The sequence below is a fragment of the Dreissena polymorpha genome, chromosome 2, assembly GCF_020536995.1.
Source record: "Dreissena polymorpha isolate Duluth1 chromosome 2, UMN_Dpol_1.0, whole genome shotgun sequence".
NCBI classification, from domain to species: domain Eukaryota; kingdom Metazoa; phylum Mollusca; class Bivalvia; order Myida; family Dreissenidae; genus Dreissena; species Dreissena polymorpha.
In genome coordinates, this window is record NC_068356.1 from 39,678,741 (window position 1) to 39,704,847 (window position 26,107).

General features: G+C 34.5%; 1 protein-coding gene across 5 annotated transcripts in view; it reads left to right on the plus strand.

Annotated features, from left to right (window-relative positions):
• Positions 1–4,858: 4,858 nt before the first annotated feature.
• The window catches only part of LOC127866667 (V-type proton ATPase 116 kDa subunit a 1-like), a 58,566-nt gene continuing 37,317 nt past the window's right edge, over positions 4,859–26,107 (plus strand). The window contains exons 1-6 of one of the 5 annotated variants that reach the window (XM_052407395.1): positions 4,859–5,034; positions 15,454–15,610; positions 21,706–21,784; positions 22,758–22,855; positions 23,105–23,233; positions 24,100–24,120. In XM_052407395.1, coding sequence (XP_052263355.1) covers positions 15,494–15,610; positions 21,706–21,784; positions 22,758–22,855; positions 23,105–23,233; positions 24,100–24,120 — 444 coding nt within the window. In that variant the 5' untranslated portion in view covers positions 4,859–5,034; positions 15,454–15,493. The remainder of the gene's footprint in view (positions 5,035–15,453; positions 15,611–21,705; positions 21,785–22,757; positions 22,856–23,104; positions 23,234–24,099; positions 24,121–26,107) is intronic. The other 4 variants (XM_052407398.1, XM_052407396.1, XM_052407399.1 and 1 more) reach the window with 4 other exon arrangements.

A 26,107-nucleotide genomic window follows, 5' to 3' on the forward strand; every position in this document is an offset into this window, starting at 1 on the left:
AATCCATATTAAATGTGTGATAATGTAGTGTATATCAACTGAAAATGCAAATTAAATGTCTCAAACTGACTCCATTTGGTTGATTATTCGGCAGCTTATTATATACTGACATGGTTTTTTTACTCTTTTTTTCGGTTTAAATATGTAAGCCGAGGCGGTGCACTTTAATGTACTCCACATGGTATTTTTAAGTGAATGCTTTGAAAAGAAGTCTGTAACTAAGCGAATCAGTTTTGTCTCAGCCTCATGACTCCGCTGTGATGGGTTAAATGGCAGTAGGAATGTAAAAGATACCGCTGGTGTAGGTTTGTAAGTGGGTGAATATTTAAATAGGTTCCATTCTGAATAAAAAAATATTCAAAAACACAATTAGTGAAGCAGTGTCGACAGACATTTTATAAGTTACGTACATGTCAGACGGACGTTAACCTAAGCTGGGCACGACATAATGTGACCCAGATTGCATTAAGGAAGGTTTATTTGACGCACGTCAAAAGCTGTGAAGAGAACACCGTTACGGACACTAATACTTGTTTGATAATGTTTTTATATTTAAACTTGATTTAAATGAATTTTTTTGCGTTGTTTCATTGTATACAGTGATCATGAGTGGCTATTACATCAATTCCAAATTGTAAGTGACTTTATCAGAACCGTAAGTGCGTAACGGTGTAAATACACATTTAAATGACGTTTTACAACTTTAAGAATTTATTTAAAATGTCTGGGTACATGTTTATATACTAAATTCTTCTTTCATCGGGCACCGTTTTGAAGACTTTATGATGTTAAAACACGTTTGCAGTTTTTGTTGAATCTTAATGTATATAAAAGTATTCTTTTTTTGCAGCGTAACGGTGTTGTCACAATTGTAACGGCGTGGACAGATAATCTTATACTTTCATATTCTTGTTAATTCGCATCGTGTTTTTTACAAGACATGTATGTCAGATAAGTTCCATTTAAAATTTGTGATGTTGTTTGAAAGACAATCGGCGATATGAAAACGAAATTTATTCACACCATATTGCGTGTACACAACACCGTTATTTCGAACACCGATAATCCGAAGTCACCGTTATTTCGAAGTATTTTTCAGGTCCCGATTTTGGTTCTCCTTTGTTTAATGTAAAATTTCATTGTTAATCCGAACTTCGTTAAACCGAAGAAATCGTTAATTCGAAGTGATTCAGTCGGTCCCAACACTATAATTCGCACCTAATTATCAATCTTTAATCCGAAGTCAAAACTGCAAAATACGGTGCGTAATTTCACACCTTTGTCGTGGCGCGTCAAAAGCCGATCATTACACCTTTGTCGTCTGCGCGAACGCCGTTGTTCAGAGATAAAGCGCTTATTAGTTAAAAAAATGTTTCATTTCCGAAAATGTATTCATATGTATGCATGTCTGATAATTTGTGCTATTCTTTATATTTTATATGTTCTGTAATTAGACAAATATAAAAACAAAAAAAGAATCGTTTTATTCCTCCGTTTGTTACAAGTGGAAATCTATTTGCTATCTGACTAGTTTACGCTTTTAAGTAAGCGTGTAACAAAACCATGCGAATTCCACACATTTCATTTTTACAGAATCAAAGAAGTCTTCTGTAAAATGTTTATTTCGAATTATCGTAAATCCGTTTTTTTAACGGTCCCGACGATTTCGAAATAACGGTGTTGAAGTGTACATATGTTTTGGACAAAATTTGCTGCCATCCCACGGCGCTCGGACATATGTTAAGAACGCCATGAAAACGTTGTATACGAGCGTTTATTAACAGTATATGTACATTGTCTGTGAATTGTATTGGATACATTTTCAATATATAAAGTATCTCATAATTATTCAGTTCGTTATCTTTTTTAACAAGTTTGTACACAAATAAGCATTGAACCTGATTAACAATGACAAGCACAACAACAATAAGACGAATGATTTTTGTATGAGCAGTGCAATTTCTTGCAATTAGATAATCTATTTTATGAAAATGTTATTGTTGTGCGTCATTCGTCCATATGAAGATTTTCCTGACGTTCAATCAGTGTGCGACTGTTGCATGAAATAGGCTTGAGCTTGTGAAATTAAACAAATGGATTTATACAAGAGATATCATATGTAGACCTTTACGTTTTAAAGTATGGAATCGCAATCATCAATTCTCACATCGGCAATAATATTTACATGTTGACAAAATATAACCGACGCCGCAACGTATCAGAATTATGCCTGGACTCTGGCAGGCCATCGGTTGAACATTTGCAATTACCATAGTGTTAACTATTGCCAAATCCGTCTTAAAATTCTTTTAAGTATTCTTAATTGATGAGACCCTTCCGCACATAAGCTTGATTATGTGAAGAACCGAACTCTGGTATGGTCGTTTATATAAAAAAAAGTGTTTAAATGAGGATCTCGTCGGTTCGCCGAAGTTCATGATGACCGAAGGAGCCCAGTTGAAAGCACGGAACGTGTATAGATGCATACAGCAGTTGCGCTGTAATTTTATCAGAGCTTCAATTAAGTGAATAAAGCTTAGTACAACGTCCACATTCTTTTTTACTGAAACGGAACATAATAAGTAATATTTATTACCATTAGAAGTACCGGTACATGCAGTTAGGAACTAGGGCGATGGCCAGATGGGAGATTCCCGGTGAACTCCGTAAAAATGTACAACGCACACAGACATCCACCCCGTTCTGTGTAATGAAAAAATGTAAGGTGTGCAATTTATTCCGATTTCACTTTGGTATATGGTATATATGCGCTGTGAGTCTGCACCAAAGTAGCGACATATTCGACCAAAGGAACGAGCATCTTCGAAATATTGTAAAAAGACATTATCACCAAACAAATCAGTGTTCCTTATAGCAAAAGCCGAAAGTTCAACGCTAGATGTTGTGCGGTAACATAGATTTAACGACAAAAAAAAATTACGACCATTTTGTATCGCGTTAATCTGTGTTACCTACGGTGGCACTAATTAAGGTGACATCACCGCTCCCAACCAAAAAAATACGGGAAAACAGAACTTGTGTTTTCCGCTCCAAAAGAAAGACGGGAAAACAGAACTTGTGTTTTTCGCTCCAAAAACAATAAACTCGGGGAAACACAAAATAAGTAAGTTTTCACGAGTTACTTTTTTTTGGAGCGGAAAACACAAGTTCTGTTTTTCCGTATTTTTTTGGAGCGGAAAACAGTTCTGTTTCCCCGAGTTATTTTTTTCGGAGACAAGAAAACAGAACTTGTGTTTTCCCGACTTTTTTTGGACCGGTGATTTCACCATACAGTAGTGCCTCCGTAATTACCAGACCATATTTTGCGTTGAAATTTTCGCTTTTTCGACATTCTATACATAGATGGTGACGTCACTACGTTATTGTCAGTAAGACCGGTGTGACACATAGAGAATACTAGGTTAGCGTTGAATACAGAGAAGTTTATGTTGCGAGCCGAGCAACATAAACTTCTCTGTATTCAACGCTAATCCTAGTATTCTATTTATCCCATTTGATTTTTTCAACGTGACATTTAACATAAATAGATCGAATAACCTTAACAATAATTTTAATTCAGTCATAAAAGCGCTTAAAATCTAACAAATTTAACCATGCGTAGTGATATACATGTATTTGTTCTGGTACGCAAAATAGTCTTTAAAAAATTCACACATAAACTGTAAAACAAGTAAAAATATCACCATATGCCTACATTCAATTTTACGCAGTATGCGAATTTTAACACATTACGACCGCGAAAAGATGATTTTACTTTACTATAATTCATTTTATTTTCGAAAGAAAATGATCAAAATCCAATATGGCGGCGATTGCTACTGACAAAATGCTGTCGATGTCAACATACATGTACACCATCGACGACCTAGTTCAGGCTACCATAACTTTAAATGTCGCTTTTTATGATTTTTGACTGGGTCGACTTTGTACAGGTCTGTCAATACTAAATAAACTGTACGCTGAAGTTTCTTTAGCTATCGACGACCTTGACAATTTTGACGAGTAAACAGACAACAGCGACTGACACTTCATTTGACAAAATATACAGGACAATACGTTTTCCGACTTCGGACGACGAATTTAAGGACGCGCAGAACGTGTTTTTATATAATGTTAAGGGTATAGCAGATTATTCATGAACTGTGCGATATGTGTATGGCTTGTTGTACATTCTTAATATTTAAGTTAAATGTCAAAAGTAGATCTATATGCTTTGGTTATAAACAATGCACATTACACGAAATAAGGAAAATGTGATCAATTGACAATTCAGATATGTCGACATAGATCTACAGTACATGTAGAAAACATGTGAAATAAGTCGCGTTTATAATAAATCATCAAAAAAATGGAGAAAATGACGCAATAAGTATGTCATTTTATGACGCCATCAATCAGCTGATTCATTATACGGATGGCGAAAAATTATGTCATATGAACTAGATTTAAAGGTTGAAGGTCGTATAATTTTGAAGCTTAAGTTTTGTTGACTTTGTTTCTTATAAAAAATCATTCAGTGGTAAGGTAAATATAAATAAAAAATATAACAAAACAAAAATCGTGTAATTTTATATTTTATTTCAACATTTCTTTTGGTGAATATGTCATATATATATTTTTCTGCAAACTATGCACATTTTCTTCTAAGACTAATGGATGACCTTAAAATTCGATCAATGAACCAATCGACCTAATTTTAGCGCATATCGCATGACGTCATTTAAAAAGTAGTCCGTGCACGCGACAGGTATATTCCACAGTGTTGAATACAAGCAAGTATATTCCACAACGTGTTATACCGTCAATGTCGCTGTGAAAATGGGATAAAATGCTTTTTCGATTATAGCAATAAATCGTTTGCTGATCCAGAGTGAGCAAGTAACGACAACTGTGCGTGGAGCTTGGTTCATAACATCCGGTCGGCTGATAATTTCCTGTTCCGGTCATCACCTGACATCAGATGACAGGAAAGGGATCAAAGTGACATTTGTGTGATTGTTCGGTAAGATACAGGTAAGATTGTGTGTATATTTATATTGTTTCTATAATATAATGTTGCTTATATACATACAATAATTTGAGAGTGACAACGTGCTCCACTTTTAATTTGGTCCAGACAATTCAACAAGTCTATGATAAGACTAAGACTTAGCATGAACCAATGATTTTTTTAAACATAAATAATTGATGTCAAATGCCTGCAGGAATAATATTTAAGGTATTAGAAAGCATTTTCTTTTTGTTTTAATGGATTGCTTTGAAAATTCTATTTTTTATGAATTTTTTAGCAACAAGGGGTAATGAACTTTAAAATAATGTTATTGAATTTCTAACCCAAAACTGGTTCCATGGCAATACTGGATGAAATGCACACTTTTCTTCAAAACAATCCAAATTCTAATGCCTTTTCTTTATAAAATATCTCCTATACTAACTAGAAATACCACTTTTGATCAGAAAATTAATACAAAAAGATGTTTTAGTTGTTTTTAATGTCAATAAGCATACTGTTTACGTTCTTTTCGTATCTTCCTAACAATCTGTTATGTCATCATTTTTAAAGGACAATATTTAATGTATTGTGTTTTATAATTTTGAAATGAAAACCTTAATATTGTTTAAGACTAATAAAAAAAACATACTATTTAAAAGTGATTTTTGTTGTAATTATTGGCATTTTATTTTACATGTGTAGCAAGTTTAGGTAAATCTTTACCTATTTATTTTTTTCAAACTATATATAAACAATTAAAATTTTTGTACCATAAATGTGTTATAAGATAAAAGTTTCTCAATAAAAATAACTAAAAATATATAATAACTAAAGTTTAAACATATGTGTGTCATAATTTCAAAAATAAGTGGGTGGCTGAAGCTAAAGTAACTGATAAAAAAATCATAAGAAGGATAAACTGAAGTATGATTTTTCAATGGTTTATGCGCTAAATTTGAGATGTCTTTTCTAGCAGTTATATAAAGTGTTCCTGACCAAAATCAATGTTATATTACTTTCAAATCATTTGTGTATTGGTATACAACAAGAAAGTGGTAGAATATTTGCGGAAAACATAAGAATTTTTGACGAAAACTTATCTGCTGAAATTTACAGAGATGTTCCGGAAATGACCGATCGTCGGTTTCCGAAAATAATACATGTCGTGGTTTCTGAAAAACAAAAATGGATGTTCCCAAAGATTTTGTTGTTATTGACTATTACTGGTTGATAAATGTATGATTTTGCTTTTTATTTGAAAAAGTGATGCTTTCAAGGCTGATAAACTTGAAATATGAAAGCTATTCGGTCGTTTGGCCTTTGTTTGTCAATACATCTGTACGATCAGTAATTTCCGTAACCACTCGTAAAATCGTAGCAGACACAAGTTTTAATCACAATACTTATGTTTTCCACTTATATTCGACCACTTTCTTGTTCAATACCAATACATAAATGATTTCAAAGCAATATTTTATTGATTTCAGCAAGTAACACCGTCTATAACCGCGAAAAAAAACGTTCCGAACTTTTTGGTTTACGATTTTTATTTTCTAAATAGCTTGCATAGAGCATGGCATTGAATGTTTTGCAAGATAAATGTCTCTACTTTCTTGATTGGATGATTTCAGACTGTTTTATCCAATCAGAAAAGAGCTTTAAAACGTAATTTAGACCCATGTTAAGCGAGATAATAAAGAACCACTTTTTGGTTACTACCGATTTGTGACATCACGAGTTGCCTCCCTTGTTGGTTCATGCTAAGATTTTCCTCCAACTCCCCAGTTTACTTCACTTAGTCTAAGTGAAGTAAACTGGGGAGTTGGAGGAAAATCGAAAAAGTTAGCATTGATCACGACTCGAACCCAACCAAGTTACACACAGTAAATTCAGTATTGGTATTGTAGATGGCTCACATTTTGCTACCTGATTGCTTCTCTTTAATATAGTGTATAGAATCAATGAATAAAAGCACAGGTTTTGAACATACCTTGAAAACTGCTTGAATATGAAGGTTTACCTTGAGGTTGCTAAGAGCTTGAAAACAATTTGGGGGTTTTAACAGTGCTAATATTCTACCATACTCTTGAAAATTATAAGAAAGTGTTTTGTGTTCCAAAGTGCTAATGTGAAATCTTTCCATATGTTGCCATTTCCAAGATCCCTATATTCTTTTAGTACTGCTTGTCAGTGGGTACTACTTATCAATGTAATCAGAAATACGTTAAGTATATTAACCATACCCGGGGTACATGTAAGTATACTTAAAGGGATCTTTTCACGCTTTGGTAAATTGACAAAATTGAAAAAAGTTGTTTCAGATTCGCAAATTTTCGTTTTAGTTATGATATTTGTGAGGAATCAGTAATACTGAACATTTACCATGGTCTAATATAGCCATTATATGCATTTTTTGACGATTTTAAAACCTAAAAATTATAAAGCGTTGCAACGCGAAACGATTGAAAAATTTGGTGAGTTCTGTTTTTGTCGTTAGATTTTGTGAAACTACGAAGATTGCTTATATAAGGTATAAAATACGTCAGGTATGTGTACTTGGCGGAATAGCTCAGTAGGCTAAAGCGTTTTTACTTCAGGACTCTGGCAGGACTCCACGGATCACTGGTTCGAAACCTGCTCCGGGCAATGTTCTTTTCCTTTTTTTAATTTTATTCTTGATTTTTTACTGGAGCTTTTACGATCCAATGTTTACAATTATCAATATAAAGCATTTAATGAATAAGTTAAAAAATGCCAAAATCTGTGAAAAGGCCCCTTTAAGAGTACCCGATACATGTAAGTTGTACCCGATCAGACAATTACTAATTGAGCTTAAGTTCTTTTTATTAAAAAAAGATGTCATTCACAAAATCTTCACAGTTGCATACGTTTTTGTGAATTGGTAACGACTCGTCCCCTTCACGACTCGCCCCATAACGACTCGCCCCATGTTTTATAACAGTTCGCCCCACCTATATAACGACTTGCCCCACATATATAACGACTCGCCCCATCATAGCTTATAAAGTTGGTGGGTATGGAAAAATATCTCCAAGTATCAGGCTTTTTCGGCCCCGTTTTTAATTTGAATAAATCGTTGAAAATATGTTGGTTGATACTCTTTAAAACTATGGAATATAGTTTTTTTACAGTATTATATTATCTTTATTGAAGATTATTCCTTTTGAAAAAAGGTTCTCTTGTCGTTTGCTTCAGGTATGTCGTCATCGAAATGAGGCGTTATTATAGACTAGATACAAGAGTCTGTGACAGCTTTGAAAATAAAACAAACTATAAATTTATTTCTATTACATATATTTGGATAGCTTTTAAGTGATAACAAAAACGGATTACACATTTCTAAACAATACAGTACAGTATCGTATTTACTGCACATTAATTGTTCATTTTATTAAGAAGTTCAATAACATCATAATCATCATCATCACAGGGCTCAACATTCACCTAAAAACCAACTTGCCCTGCCGGGCAAGTACTAAGAAAATCTACTTGCCCTGAACGTAAAGCCACTTGCCCAAACATTAAATATCACATTAACTGTAAACCTCATATTTTAATAAAGATCAAAATGATACCCCACAAAACCTTTTTTTATGTTTGCACATTTAACAAAATGATTACAGGAATTAAAGTCTCATTAAGTATAAATGTAGATTTGTGCCAATGTTTGCTTATAAATGAAATAATTAGTCAATCTCCTCCATGTCTTTGTCAGCAACTTAGACTTAAAAGTTACTTGTAAAGACAAAGCTAAATAAACTAGACATTTCTTGTCTGCTAACGGTACTGTGAACAACACGTGAACCGTAACAAAAATGTCAATTTACGTAAAGCAAAAGAAAATGTATGAAGCAAAATATAAAATATATATATATAACGAAGCTATTTGTTGTTGTTTCTATATAGTTATATAATTTAAGTAGTTTTCTTTGTGACTGAAAACACCAACGATGTTATGTGTAACTGAATATTAATGAAAAAGATAAACAAAATAGCATTTGAAACCGATGTTTGGAATCCCAAGCCATTTACGGCGTTTCTAAAATAAATTTGGAAATGCATGCGCACCATGCGTAGTTAGTTCGGACTTCCGCAAACAACAATGGCCGAGGTAAATTCGTGCATAAGGCAAATTGTTTGTGATTATTTGTACTATTTAAGTTTTAACCACAAAAACACATGTTTTTCTTTGTTCTTTTTTGCGCTTGCCCGGGCGGACAACTAGATTATAAAATAACTTGCCCGAACCCAACTTTTACTTGCCAGGGGCAATCGGACAACCGTTAATGTTGAGCCCTGCATCATTTATCATCATAATCACCACCATCATCATAATAATTGCCAGCATCATAATAATCATCATCATAATAATATTCATCATTATTATCATCATCATAACATCATAATCATCATTGACACTTCTGAACGAAACTGTTATTGTTCCATAGACAATTATCAATTAATTTTCATAAGCAGTCAAAGTAACAATTGTTCTGTCGCGGAAATGCCTACAACGTGTTTGCAAATTTCGTCATAAGTTACTTTACAAAATAATGGAAGCTGTACATAACATAATTGATTTATGAATTGACACTAATGAACAAAACTGTCATTGTTTCATAGACAATTATCAATTTATTTTCGTAAGCATTCAAAGTACCTTTTTTAGCTCATCTATTTTTTGAAAAAAAATTATGAGCTATTGTCATCACCTTGGCGTCGGCGTTGGCGTTGGCGTCGGCGTCCGGTTAAGTTTTGCGTTTAGGTCCACTTTTCTCAGAAAGTATCAATGCCATTGCATTCAAACTTGGTACACTTACTTACTATCATGAGGGGACTGGGCAGGCAAAGTTAGATAACTCTGGCTTGCATTTTGACAGAATTATGTGCCCTTTTTATACTTAGAAAATTGAAAATTTGGTTAAGTTTTGTGTTTAGGTCCATTTTATTCCTTAAGTATCAAAGCTATTGCTTTCATACTTGCAACACTTACTAACTATCATAAGGGGACTGTGCAGGCAAAGTAATGTAACTCTGACTGGCATTTTGACAGAATTATGTGCCCTTTTTATACTTAGAAAATTGAAAATTTGGTTAAGTTTTGTGTTTAGGTCCACTTTATTCCTACAGTATCAAAGCTATTGCTTTCATACTTGCAACACTTATTAACTATCATAAGGGGACTGTGCAGGAAAAGTTATGTAAATCTGACTGGCATTTGGACGGAATTATGGGCTCTTTATACTTAGAAAATTGAAAATTTGGTTAAGTTTTGTGTTTTGGTCCACTTTACCCCTAAAGTATCATAGATATTGCTTTTATACTTGGAACACTCGCAAACTATCATAAGGACACAGTAAAAGGACAAGTTGCATAACTCTGGTTGTCATTTTTACGGAATTATGGCCCTTTTTTGACTTAGTAACTTTGAATATATGGTTAAATTTTGTGTTTCGATCCACATTACTTCTTAAGTATCAAGGCTATTGATTTCAAACTTCAAATACTTTCATGATATTATGAGGTTACTGTACCTGGCAAGTTGAATTTTACCTTGACCTTTGAATGACCTTGACTCTCAAGGTCAAATTATTAAATTTTGCTAAAATTGCCATAACTTCTTTATTTATGATTAGATTTGATTGATACTTTGACAAAACTACTCTTACCTGACAAACCAAAATAGACTCCACCCTAACCATCCCGTGTGCCCCCCCCTCCCCCCCCTAATTTTTTTTTTTTTTTTAAGATCATCTCACAAATGACCACCACACCCTCACACTATACCCCCCCTCACCCCACCCTCAATTTTTTTTTTAAACGGTTAAAAAACACAAATATTTATTTTTATTATTATCCCCACGCTTTTTGAAAAAAAGATGGGGATATTGTGGTTATCTCCGCCGTCCGTCTGTCTGTCTGTCTGTCCGTCCGTCCTGGCCACTATCTCCTCCTACACTAAAAGCACTAGAACCTTGAAACTTACACACATGGTAGCTATGAGCATATGTGCGACCCTGCACTATTTGGAATTTTGATCTGACCCCTGGGTCAAAAGTTATAGCGGTTGGGGTGGGGCCGCGTCAGAAATTATCACTCATTTTTTTAGGTTATTTTACATTTACTTCTTTATTTCTACACCGATTCACTTCAAATTGATACTGGACCTCTCTTATGACAATACGGTCAATCTCAACCATGCATGGCTCCATTCCCAACCCTGGGGCGCCTGCCCACATAGGCCACACCCACCAAAAATTTCCATTTACTATAATTTTTTCATTTCTACACGGATTCACTTCAAATTGATACTGAACTTCTCTTATGACATTAGGGTCAATCTCAACTATGCATGGCCCCATTACCAACCCTGGGGCGCCCCGCCCACATAGACCACACCCACCCAAAATTGCCTTTTACTATAATTTCTTCATTTCTACACCGATTCACTTCAAATTGATACTGAACTTCTCTTATGACAATACGGTCAATCTCAACTATGCATGGCACAATTACCAACCCTGGGGCGCCCTGCCCACATATGTCACACCCACCCAAAATTGCCTTTTACTATAACTTCTTCATTTCTACACCAATTCACTTCTAATTGATGATGAACTTCTCTTATGACAATGCGGTCAATCTCAGCTATGCATGGCCCCATTACCAACCCTGGGGCACACCTAGGTCAAACATTCGGCGTGGGGATACGCGTCGGCCTCTGCTGCGCCATTTCTAGTTTTATGTTTGAAATACCGTCCAACCATCGCACCCAAGAATCCCACCCCCCCCCCCTCCCCCCAACCGAATCCCCCCCCAATTTATTTATTTATTTTTTTTTTTTTTAAGATCATCTCACAAATTACCACCACACCCTCACACTATACCCACCCCCCCCCCCCCACATCCACCCCCCAATTTTTTAATTTTGTTTGAAACGGTTAAAAAACATAAATATTTATTTTTATTATTTTATGTTTGCAATAACGTCCAACCATCGCACCCAAGAATCCCCCCCCACTCCCCCCCTGCCCCCCCCCCCCCGATTTTTGTTTCCGTTTTTTTTTCGCATTTTTGGAAGATAATGTAATAAATTCCACACCCCACACTATACACCCCTCTTGACTCCACCCCCCCTCCTTTGTGATTGAAAATGAGAGTCCCTTCACCTTTAAAAAGAAAATAGATGAGCGGTCTGCACCCGCAGGGCGGTGCTCTTGTTTATTCTAATTGTCAGCATACACTTGTTCATGTTGTGATACACAACGTTAATGCAGTAAACAGATGTTGTTTTCTTTAGTTACTCAGACCCCTTCATTCATTATAGAATGATGCCATTGTCTAGCAAACCCGAACCTTTGCCAGGTTTTATGATTTTTATCAGGTTGTTTAATACACGTGTTAAGTGTTTTCGGATCAACAGGTAACAAATAGGTAGATTTAAGATTATAAATGGTAGATTTATGATTATAAATAAAAAAACAATCTTACGAAAGAATTGTGTCCGTTAAATTTGAGCTGACAAGAAAATAAATTTAAAAAATTGGCAAATTATAACCATGTCAACAATTTTAGTATGTTAAGATATGTTCTAGCTTACATTGGAAAATAATGTACATGTATATGTCGAAAATTTTAGCTAGTCAGTTTGCATAGACACTTTACCTGTATTGCATCAGCGATGTTGCCATCTATCACAGACCTCACACGTGATGCCTTGCTGCAAGGAGCAGACGGCCTTTTGGCAAAATAAGCACGCGTCCTCCATCACAAATTTTCGATCACAAGCAATAACAATAACTCTGTTTTTCATTAATTTATTTACAATTAACACAAAGTAAATCAAATTTCACATCAAATATCACAGCACGATATACATATATATAGTAGCATAAGTGTAACAGAAATAGCACAATGATTTATAATACCACTTATTTGCACCGGAGCTGGGGCGGCAATATTTTCGGCAAAAATGAAATTTTGGCAAACCCTTTTTCAGTTTTTTTCATTCCAATAACCGTATATTTGAAAATATCTCTACCACGAAGCAAGGTAATCACGCTTTTGCGATTATGACACGTGTATTGTTGATTGTCATCACCAGCCTGTGGTAATGTATGTGTCAATTATGTTGTTTATTGATCGGTCTCTTTTATAACGATAATCCCTTTATTCTTGAGTAATTAAACCTGGTAATCTTTAATTGTCGGTATGATCTAAGCCTTCTTTTTATTAATATAAAGGAAAGTATGACATGAAACAAATGTGCCGATATCCGATAGTCCTTAATTATCACAAAATTCATGCTATATGGTAATATTGTTACTTCACATACATGTATAAAAATACATCAAATAAAACTTAAAACTAGCATCTTAATTTGACTTTTAGTATATGTTTAATCAGTATTGACGTTACATGATCCCTATTGTTGTGTCGCCTGCTTCAAAGTACAGCTTGCGACATGTAGAGATCACTTCTCAGTCGTCTGACTGTCAAAACTTTTGTCATTTAGAATATGCCTGCAATAGACGTGTATAAGGTCAGGTATCAGGCATTACAACGCACCAGAATGCGCCATTTGATGCTAAAGTTTATTTTATTTTAAAGTAAAGTTTTTGTGAAAAACACAAAAAATATATGCTTTATCCACATACGTTTTATCTTGATGATGAATACAGTCATCTTTCCAGATTGTCTAGAATTTCAGTAATGAATATATATTTTAGTTAGATATAAGGCTGATAATGGTGTCAAACCGAATCCCGATGGTTATCAAGCTATGCCGAACCTTAAATTCATATTCTGATTTGATTTCATTTATATTACCATATATAATATAACATTTTATATTGATAGGGCGAGTCGTTATATAGGTGGTGCGAATCGTTATAAACATGGGGCGAGTCGTTATGTGGCGAGTTGTTAAGGGGTTGAGTCGTTACATTACCAGTTTTTGTTATGGATTCAGAGAGTATTAGACGAATTCCAATAGCTATTTGTTGGAATGGAAGCATGCCATAGTTAAATGACCTCACATGGGGATGCTTGCATTAGACAGGGCTGTATTTTTAGTATTTGTTTATTGGTGTGCTTATATATTACAATTACTTGCTGAAACTTAATACCAGTATAATGAAATAAAATTGTGCTCTCAGATACTTTATTTGGATTTTTCCAAATAATATATTTGGATTTTTAGTTGCCCACCATCAACAAATGTAAGTAAAAGAGTAAAAAATGTGACATTTTCAATACCTTATTTACATGAGAGGACTAGCAAGTTCAGAGTTATTCTAAAGTCGTTGTATTTGAAATCTGTATTATTGTTAATTAATGAATTTTTGGTATAATGCACACATATATTTTTTAATATACATAAAAATATACAAACTCATGAAAAAAAAGGTGAAAGTGTATGTGTTTTGTTTAACTAGGAATTACTTTTATCTAGTACATCAATAACATTTCTGAAGTTTATGCAAGTAATGTAAAAAGAGGGGCTATCCGTGAATACACCGATACACAATACTCTTCATAATAAACACAATGGCTTCCGACTGTAGTCTGCAGCCAATATCAAAGATAAAACTCCCCATCACATCATAGTGGAACTAAATTTCTTTACAAAAAACTTAAGAAAACAATGAACGATATGTTTTCTTTGACTTTTTGCATGCTTTTTTTAAGACAATGGTTTAATTCACCAAATTGCGGTATCACCAGGCTAATTCCATGTAGTTTGTTTAATAGGGTGTGGGGCAAAGAGAAGATGAAACAAAGCAGGTTATAAATAACAAGAGATGTGTTTGTCAGAAACACAATGCCCCCTATTGTGACGCTTTGAAATAAAATTTCAATATATCATTTGGCAGGTTTAAAAATTATCTCCCTTTTAAAGCTTATTACTTCCCTTGGATTGTATTTTATGACTTTTGACCTTGACCTTTCACCACTCAAAATGTGCAGCTTCATGAGATACACATGCATGCCAAATACAAAGTTGCTATCTTCAATATTGCAAAAGTTATGGCCTATGTTAAAGTTTTCGGACGGACGCACAGACTGACAGATGGACTGATGGACAGTTCAACTGCTATATGCCACCCTACCAGGGGCATAAAAATTGACAAATGTGGTTTTAATAAGTATGGCCTAATTTTCCATCTTAGAAATTGTGATTGCTCAGATGCAAAGTGTATATTTCTTGCTGCATGTAAAACTGTAGCAAAATCTATTGTAATTGATTATATTTGTTTGTGGAAAATCTGCCAGAAAAACATCAGGAAACCATGAACTGTGTATCCTGACAATGGTTTATTTGATGATCCACATTCTCACTGTGCAGGACCCTTTTGAAAATCTGCTTTTTCCAGCCATAGATTATTCAGCGTTAAGTACCAATATATTTTTTGCAGTTTTACAATAAAGTCTACCAGACGCTGAGAGCACATCAACATGGGGGCTTTTTTCCGCAGTGAGGAGATGACCCTGTGTCAGCTCTTCCTGCAGTCTGATGCAGCCTACGCCTGCGTGTCTGAGCTGGGAGAAATGGGCCTTGTGCAGTTTAAGGATGTAAGTATTGTGTGACCAGGTTTGAGCTTGATGATTTCAACATTTGTATACAGTACACTCCACGCGTTTTCCCCAAAAAACTCGCTTCCTCCGCGGGTTTTTTCTGCTAGCGAGTGTTCACGCGGGGTTGAAAGAGCGAGGTGAACACGATAAAACGCTCGGCGTTTTGCCGCGTTCGCTAATTCCCGCGGCGTGTATTACTTTAGCCTAGTCGGTAAATGCAGACAATTTCCGTTCTTATCAGTGACCGCCGCGCAACGCCGCATTAGCAGTGTGCTGCTGGGCATGCCAAATAATAAAAACATTGTTATAATAAATTGTTTAAATACTGTATTACATGTATAAAAAAGATAATTGTATAGAAAATTAATACGTATAAAAATTATGTTTTTTAATTCACAGGTACGTCTACAATATGAATGAATATAAGACATTTGACAAATTAATATTTAAATCATAACACATATAAGACAAGAATAAATGTTCCGTAAAATTTCCAAATGAGAATAATAATTAGTAATCCGAAACACACTACGATTTTTAATGTTAACACGACGTTTACAAATGCTTCCAATATACAGTCATCATGTATATTTCCCGACAAAAGCGCGCGAAAATTATGCTGCAATGTACAAGGTATACTCCTGCAAAGCGTGTGTGTATTGATTTTTTTTTATACAAACTTTATAGCGCAGAGAACATTGAATTTTGTTGATTTCGGTTAAAAGTTTCTTTGGTATTTTTTAACAAAATTATATTGCGAATAAGTTGATATTTCCTCCAAAATAATTTCAAATCATACAACCCGAATCTTTATCGTTACGGTATTTTAGTAGAGTAATTATTTTAACAGTAAGTGTACTCTAAACTGATTAAAGAAGACATCTAGGCGGAGCTGGATTTTAAGTGTTTGACGTTATGAAAACACGCAAAGCTTGTCTACTGACCTATTGTGTAGACTGCTGTCTGCGGTGTTTTGACAAAAGGGATTAACACGTGTGAATGTCACTCTGCCGATTTGGTCCATAATTACTGGTAAACATTGTTTTGAATGTCGACGCAACAAGAATACAACTGTGAATATTAAATGCAACTATCAACTCAATAGTTACCACTTTCTTTTAGCAATCAATGGAATAACCTAACTTCAAAGAGAAAATAAATGCATTAGCGAGCAGAGAATTGACTTTGTTCCGACAATTAAAACCATTCCTTATGCATTCGTTGAACGTGTTTACTTGAGTAAGTTATGCCTTTAGACAGAAAGCGGCTTTTCTTTGATAATGTCAAACTGTCAATTCACACAAATTTGCGAGATTTTTAGGGTCCTTGGTCATTTGTTTACATGTTCAGTATAGAAAATCACCTGCTAACATGAAAACTTTGGATTAAATTATCAAAATAAAAACAATGTTGCAAACTGTGTTTATATTAATTGGTAAGTATTAGTTAAAAGACGACGTTTTGTTTGTCGTAAATCAACGAATTTTCTATACAACAACAACTACTTCTACAACCACGTCGGGATTGATCTATCTTGGTTGTTTTTTTTTTTATTGTAAATATTATACTACATGTACATGTATGTACTTGTAATAAATGTAATTTTATTTGAAAATCAGGAATTTAAACAAAATTAAATTGATCGTTATCTCGTAAAACGCGGAGTTTTCCCGCATTGCCAACGCCGAGGGCCGCCGCGTCGGCTTATCAGGTTTGCAGATCGTTAACCGCCGCGTCCAAAATCATGCAAACGCAGGGTCTGGCGGGATTTTCTTAATCTCCCTCCAGGTCAATCACCGCGGAGTATGGAGGGAAATTGGGGAAAACGCGCGGAGTGTACTGTAGCCATTGTTTTCACTTTTAGGTCATGTTCGCAATTGCAACATGTTTTGAACCAAAATTCTCTGTTGGGGTGTTGATGTGAAAATAATTTATGTGGAATATTCGATTATTTTAAATTGATTTGTAAAGAAATTAAATGTAGTATATCATTTAATTTTTCAAAGTCTAATAATAAAACAAAAATAACTTATTATCATGTACCAATTACCAGTTCATTTTTAGCTCACCTGAGCACAACTTGCTCATGGTGAGCTTTTGTGATCGCTTTTTGTCCGTTGTCCGTCGTGCGCCATCCGTCGTCAACATTTTGCCTTGTGAACACTCTAGAGGCCACATTTATTGTCTGATCTTCATGAAATTTGGTCAGAACATTTGTCCCATTGATACCTCGACTGAGTTCGAAACTGGGTCATGCTGGGTCAAAAACTAGGTCACTAGGTCAAAAAAAGAAAAACCTTGTGAACACTGTCGAAGTCACATTTGATGCCCAATCTTCATGTAACTTTGTCAAAATGTTTGTCTAAATGATATGTTGGTTGAGTTCAAAAATGGTTCCGGTCCGTTGAAAAACATGGCCATCAGGGGGCGGGACAGTATTCCTTATGTGGCTATAGAGAAACCTTGTGAACACTCTAGAAGTCACAATTTTTGCCCAATCATCATGAAACTTGGTCTAAACATTGGATTCATTGATATCTCAGACGAGTTTGAAAATGGTCCAGATGGGTGAAAAAACATGGCAGCCAGGGGGCGGGGCAGTTTGCCTTATATGGCTATAGTAAAACCTTGTTAACACTCTATCAGCCACATTTATTGTCCAATCTTCATGAAATTTGGTCAGAAGATTGGTCCCAATGATATCTTGGATGAGTTCGAAAATGGTTACGTTTGCTTGAAAAACATGGCTGCCAAGGGGTGGGGCATTTTTCCTTATATGGCTATATATGGCTAGAGTAAAACCTTGTGAACACTCTAGAGGCCACATTTATTGTCCAATCTTCATGAAATTTGGTCAGAAGATTGGTCTCAATGATATCTTGGATGAGTTAGAAAATGGTTACGTTTGCTTGAAAATTATGGCTGCCAAGGGGCGGGGCATTTTTCCTAATATGGCTTTATATGGCTATAGTAAAATCTTGTTAACACTATAGAGGCCACATTTATTGTCTGATCTTCATGAAACTTGGTCAGAAGATTCACCCCAATAATATCTTGAACAAGTTCAAAAATGATGCTGGTTGGTTGAAAAACATGGCTGCCAGGGGGCGGGGCATTTTTCATTATATGGCTGTAGTAAAACCTTGTTAACACTCTAGAGGCCACATTTATTTTCCGATCTTAATGAAACTTGGTCAGAAGATTTGTCCTAATGTTATCTTGGATGAGTTCGAAAATGGTTTTGGTTGCTTAAAAAACATGGCCACCAGGGGGCGGGGCATTTTTCCTAATATGGCTATATATCATGCTTTAGTAAAACCTTGTTAACACTCTAGAGGTCACATTTATTGTCCGATCATCATGAAACTTGGTCAGATGATTTGTCCCAATGATATCTTGGATGAGTTCGAAAATGGTTCCGGTTGGTGGAAAAACATGGCCGCCAAGGGGGCGTGGCATTTTTCCTTATATAGCTATAGTTAAACCTTGTTAACACTCTAGTCTGGATATGACGGTTGAGTTCGAAAATGGTCCAGATTGGTGGAAAAACATGGCCGCCAGGGGGTGGGGCAGTTTTCTCTATATGTATATAGTGAAAGCATTTTAACAGTCTAGTTGTGATAAGCCATAATGTTAAAGAAAGATAACCTGTACATACTTTCTAATAGTTTACTCCCTTGTATAAACCTGGGACGTTTTTTTCATAAAATGTGGTGTACATAAAGACAGCAGTTTGCATGCAATTTAATAAACCTATGTCATAAAATAACTGTACATGTACTAATGCACTGTAGAGCCTTATCTTTGATCTTTACTGATAAGCCAAGTTAACCTACTGTGTTTTGGTGTATTTAGCAGACTACTGTGCTATGAAACTGTTTCCATGGCAACCTTGTTATTTGGCATTTTCTAAATTAGAAAGACTATTTTGATTGAAATAACTTTTGTAAATTCTTCCTATTTTTTACATTTGAGTCACTGGAGTTTTCCACTCTCCATAAATTGTGTTCTTTAGATTAAGTTAGACTTATTTTATAAACAAAATTTTTGAAGCAACTTCTAGACTAACAGTAACTAATATTTATATCAGTTTTTTTTTGACAGATTGTGAACTTCTTTTTACATTCATTAAAGTATTTGCTGTGTTTGTTCATTTTTAACGATGCATAGATTCTTTAGACTAAAGTTAGTTATTTTCATTAAAGCTGCTTTGGTTTTCACTTATAGATTAATTCTTTAAGTGTATTCAGGCGTATCTGACTGGACGCCTTTAGTTAATTGAATTACAACCAGTAAGTGTGTTAGAAATAAGCGTTCTTTAATTAGATTCTATAAATATTTCCGTATTACCTAAGTGCTCACACAGTCACATAACTCGTAACCGTTCCGTGACCGGTTCACTTGCGTAAGCAAACGAGACCGCACTACCACAGTTGTTTATAGTAAAACATTGTGAATACTTTTAGTCACATTTTTAGATCAATCTGAATGACACTTGCTGATCTTCAAACATGGTGACAATCTTTATGAGCATAATATTTTTTGCTCATGGTGAACTTTTGTGATCAACTTTTATCAATTGTCTGTCTTCCGTTGTGCGTCATGAATATTTGCCTTGTTAACACTGTAGAGGCCACATTTATTGTTGGATCTTCATGAAACTCTTTCAGAAGATTTGTCCCAATAATATCTTGGACGAGTTCAAAAATGGTTCCAGTCTGTTGAAAAACATTTCTGCCATGGGGCCATTTGTTGTTCATTCTTCATGAAACTTGGTTAGAACATTTGTTCTATTGATATCTTGGGCTGCAAAGAACAGGTCATTTCTTTTTATCTCAGGTGAACGACTTTTGGCCTTTCAGGCCCTCTTGTTAAATTCCAAATTTCATATGAAAACAAGGTCATAAGAAATTGGGTCTTAATTAATATGCGGCAGGCGTATCTCCAGACAGCCTGCACATCTGCTCAGGCTGGTCAGGTATTACCCTGTCCCCTAATGAGACCAATAAGCCTGCTTGACTTCAAAGGGGACAGGGTAGCTCCTGACCAGACTGTGTGGATGTGCTGGCTGGTCTGGAGCTATGATGGCCACATACAACATAAGACCCATTTTCGAATGATGCGAGCTCACTCGATTTGAGTTGCTGATTCTCTTAAAACTTCTTGCAATCTATATGTCTTTATTCTTAAGCATTATTTGACATCAGTAGTTTTTTGAAAATTATTGTAGTTAACTTTGTAAGGCTAAATTTATTAAAACCACACTAAACGAAGTTTAGGGGTATATAGGAATGAGCTTGTCTGTCGGTCTGCTCTGTCTGTCGGTCGGTCCGTGTCCGCTCTTTATTTCAAGTAGTTTTCATCCGATCTTCACCAAACTTGGTCAGAAGTTGTATCTAGATGATATCTAGGCCAGGTTCGAACATGGGCCTTGCAGGGTCAAAAACTAGGTCACAGGGTCACTTAGTGCGTTTTAAACATGCAGCATGTTGTCCGCTCTCTAATTCAAGTAGTTATCATCAGAGCTTCACCAAACTTGGTCAAAAGTTGTATCTATATGATGTCTAGGCCAAGTTCGAACATATGGGTCATGGCAGGTCAAAAACTAGGTCACGGGGTCACTTAGTGTGTTTTAAACATTGAGCCTGGTGTCCGCTCTCTAATTCAAGTAGTTTTCATCCGATCTTCACCAAACTTGGTCAGAAGTTGTATCTAGATGATGTGTAGGTCAAGTTCGAATATGGGTCATGCCGGGTCAAAAACTAGGTCATGGAGTCACTTAGTGCGTTTTAAACAGTGAGCATGGTGTCCGCTCTCTAATTCAAGTAGTTTTCATCCGATCTTCACCAAACTTGGTCAGAAGTTGTATCTAGATGATGTCTAGGTCAATTTCTAACATGGGCCATGCAGGGTCAAAAATCAGGTCACGGGGTCACTTAGTGCGTTTTAAACATTATTAGCATGGTGTCCGCTGATTTTTGTGAAGACAACATGAAAAATATTCTGTGTCAATGCGGCATGTGGGGGTATTCGTCACGTCTGTGACAAAGCTCTAGTTTTGTTGTTACAAATATTTGACTGTTTGTTTTCAGTTGAATTCAGATACAAATGCTTTTCAACGGAAGTTTGTCAATGAAATCATGAGATGTGAAGAAATGGAGAGGAAATTAAGTAAGTGAAGTAAAAATTTAAATGGGGGCATTATATTTTAGCCTTGTCAATACATGTATTGTGTTTATCATACTATAAAACATTTTTACTCAAGTTCCAATTTTTGACGGGTTATATTTTTTAATTTAATTGAATTAATTTTTTACTGAATTTAATTGCAATTTAACTCATAAAATATTAGTTCATTAAACAGAGGAAAATATAAAAATATTTGTCTAAATTTAATGGAATAAAATGTAAAGAAAAGACTTTACAAATTGGAATCTCTATTTTACAAGCATTTTTGTAGGGTTAAAATTCCTCTCTCAAACTAATGGTTAGTCTCTTCTTTAATAAATTGAAAAAACATTAACAATACTTGAAGAAAACAGACACAGAATTGTGAATTTTTTAAATAATGGTTTCATATTTTGGATAATTTTGTTAAAGTAACACATGTTTAATGCATTTGTTATTAAAACATATTAGAGACATATTGACGGTTGTATTTTAGGATACATTGAAAAGGAGGCATATAGACTGTTATATTTTTGGGTACATTGAAAAGAAGGCATATTGACTGTTGAATTGTAGGATACATTTAAAAGGAGGCATATTGACTGTTGAATTTTAGGATTCATCGAAAAGGAGGAATATTGACTTCTGTATTTTGGGATACATTGAAAAGGAGGAATATTGACGTCTGTATTTTAGGATACATTTAAAAGAAGGCATATTGACTGTTGAATTGTAGGATACATTTAAAAGAAGGCATATTGACTGTTGAATTTTAGGATTTATTGAAAAGGAGGCATAATAACTGTTGAATATTAGGATTCATTGAAAAGGAAGCATATTGACATCTGTGTTTAAAGGTACCTTGACAAGGAGGTATATTTACTGTTGTAAGGGTAAATTGAAAAATTTGCAAATTGACTCTAGTGTTAAAGGATATATCGAAAAGGAGGCAAATTTACTGTTGTATTGATTTTAGGATACATTGAAAAGGAGCTAAAAAAGGACGATATGAAGGTTCCTGACTCGGATTCCAATCCGAAAGCACCTGCTCCAAAAGAGATGATTGATCTAGAGGTGAGATAAATAAATAGTCACATTTGAAATATCCCTTGCACTAGATGCCTTTGAGCTGTGAATACTTTGGCACATGTTTTGGTTTCTAAGGAATAAAATTTACAAATAATTAAATAAAGTGAATTCATATGTGGTAAGATTTCATAAGTCTTGTGTTTTTTCCCGGTCATTTAAACCTGAAAATGTTTTAGGCCGTTAAATATTTCATTATGTAAGTACAATATAAGCTGCCTTATTATTTTTTCAAAGGCAACCTTTGAGAAGATTGAGTCTGAGTTACGTGAAGTGAACACAAATGCTGAGGCACTGAAGAAGAACTTCCAGGAACTCACTGAGCTCAAGGAAGTGCTCACCAAGACCCAGGTCTTCTTTCGGGAGGTAGGAATGCATGGTGGCTGGGGAGGCATCATATCATACCCAAGAATGGTCATTTATGCACTGTTTAATAACAATTTATGCACTTTTGAAATTTCCTACATGTTTTGAATTTTTTTTTTTCATTTGAGAATTATCAACAAATTAATTTATCCATTTTGGACTTATATATTACCAATGTATTTTTTTATTAGAGGATTATAAATAGATCAGTTTTTGTCCACTGTTGAATTTTCTAATATATATACCCAATGTATGTTTCCACTAGAGAATTACCTGTAGATCAATTTATCCACTGTTGAATTTTCTTACATATATCCAATACAATTTTTCAATAGCGAATTATCAACAGATCAATTTATCCACTGTTGAATTTTCGTATATATTTCTATTGTATTTTTTCATTAGAGAATTATTAATAGAGCAGATTTTGTGTATTCATCATTTTTTTTGATCTTCAGAAGTACTGTATCTATTTGAGCCTTGCTCGGGGAAAACAGGGTCTCATGCATGGGCATAAAGTTTTGTCGCAGATTAGACTGTGCAGTTCTCACAGGCTAATCAGGCAAGACACATTCTGCCTAAACTGGACTTAAGTAAAGTTGAGGCGTACTTTAACTAAAAATACAATTACAGCATAAAGTTTTGTCCAAGATTAGCACATTCTAGTATGGTACGACACTTTATAAACATTCAATAAGCCTCTTTTCCCACAGCGGGGCTGATTTTTTAAATATAGCGTGAAGATTCTTAGCTGATTAAAACATTATAACATTTAACAACCACAACCCTACTCCAAAAATCAAACACTTATTATGAATGTACATGCTGGTCAGTCTTATTGAATGAGCTATATTCTGCACATGCAGTATGGATCAGTGGGCGGTGAGGTAGGTATAATAGCACTTTGGGCTTTTGACCTATAGCATGTTGGGTTTGACCTGCTTGCTGTCACTCTTACTGATCATTAATTCTCTTGTTAACCCTTTTCCAATTAAAAATGCACTCTGACGCATTTGTAGTCCCTCAGAATGTTAAATTTAATTAAAGACCTTTCTTACTAGATTCAAATTTTACAGGCTTCATTTCCAACCCTTAGATACTGATGAGCAGCAAACAGTATAAAACCTGAACAGACTGCGAGTTACTCGCAGGCTTTTCTATTTTATGCTGTTTGCACATAGCTTTTTTCACTTTCCATCTGAGTGGGAAAGGTTTAATACTTGGTTTTCAGGTGAAACATTCCTTAGTGACTCAGTGTCATGGTACTAATAATAAATTTAGAGATTTATGCAGTGACCAATGTCAGTTTAACTGTTTAACATATGCTGAATTCAGGTAACAAAGAGTAGTTCTGGCAATCAGTGTATTTATCTGTTAAATAATAATCTGGTTATGTTGATTTGAGGAAAAAATATTATTGGGTTCCTTAAATTGGAACTGAAACATGTATGCAATCTTGATTAACCTAATTTGAAATAAGTTGAACAATCTTTTGTTGAATATTTAACGCTACTTGCATTTAAATTAATGCCACTATGTTATTGCCAAGTCAGCTGGACCTGTCAGAAAACTTTTCAGCAAAGGTATGAACATAGAGGGTCCAAACTTAGGCAACCAATTTGAATGAGCACGAGGCAAATAGTATGTATTTTAGATTGGGTACCGCATTGTAGACTTAGAAATACTGATTATTTCAATGTAAAAAAGTAAGAATTTGTTTTTTCGTAATTACTTGTATACTGAGCAGTAAAAATGACTTTAAATTTAAAGAATTCAAAATGATGATGAACAAATGTAACATATATGTCTTTGAGTGTTTTATGATCTTTCAGTATTCTTATAGTGGCTTTATATAGAATAACTTACAAAAAGTCAATAGCAGACCAGTCAGAAGTACATGTATCACACCTTTTCTATTGTTAAGCAGATGTTGCATTTCTCTACTGCTTTATCAGTATTGATATACATAAATTAATGAAATATAAATGTTAAAATTATAAGATCGCACTGTGTAATCACACGAAATATGCTTATATCTTTAAGAATTTATTAAAATGGGTGGGAAATGGTACATGTATTTAAAAAAATAAAAATCCATAAGCAATCATCGAGTAGCAGCAGGCTGTAGTGTTAACACAAACTGTATGTAAAATTAGGTAGGACTCATCGGTAATAACATTGCAATCTTGTCAGTGTGTTTGATCTAAACTGGTTGTTGTATAATTGTTGTAATGTTGCTTTATTTTGAGACTACTATGTTGTTTAATTTTGCAACTACTATGATACTTTTTGTGATTGAATTTGTGACTACTATGTTGTTTAATTGTGCAACCACTATGTTGCTTTATTTTGCAAGTATTATGTTATTGTATTTAGCATTTAGAACATGAATAACGTTATTCAAACTTATAGATTTTAAAATTGTAATCTTATAACAATCTGTTTGATGAAGATGAAGTAACATTATAACCAGGTATCACTGAGTGATGTGCTCTCACACAGCCATTGATTACGTCATCATTGAGATTCCTTAGTATGTGTAGATTCCTCAAGTTGTTGCATGTGTATTTATTACTATGTAATTAGTTGATTTGTTTGCTATGTTTGGTTGCATGATCATGCTTTATATTTTGTTAAAAAAGATTAAACCATTTTATTATGGATCATACAGTGAAAATAATGTTTCAATAGACAATGTTTACTCTATAACAGCTTTAAATTATACTTACCTGGTATATTCATAGGTTTTTATAAATTTATATAATGAGACTTTCATATAATATACATTTCTTTTGTTACCACCCCATGCCAACAGGCATACAAATATAGAAATGGTAGGCTTTATTCCATCTGTGCTTCATTTTGTTGCTTTTC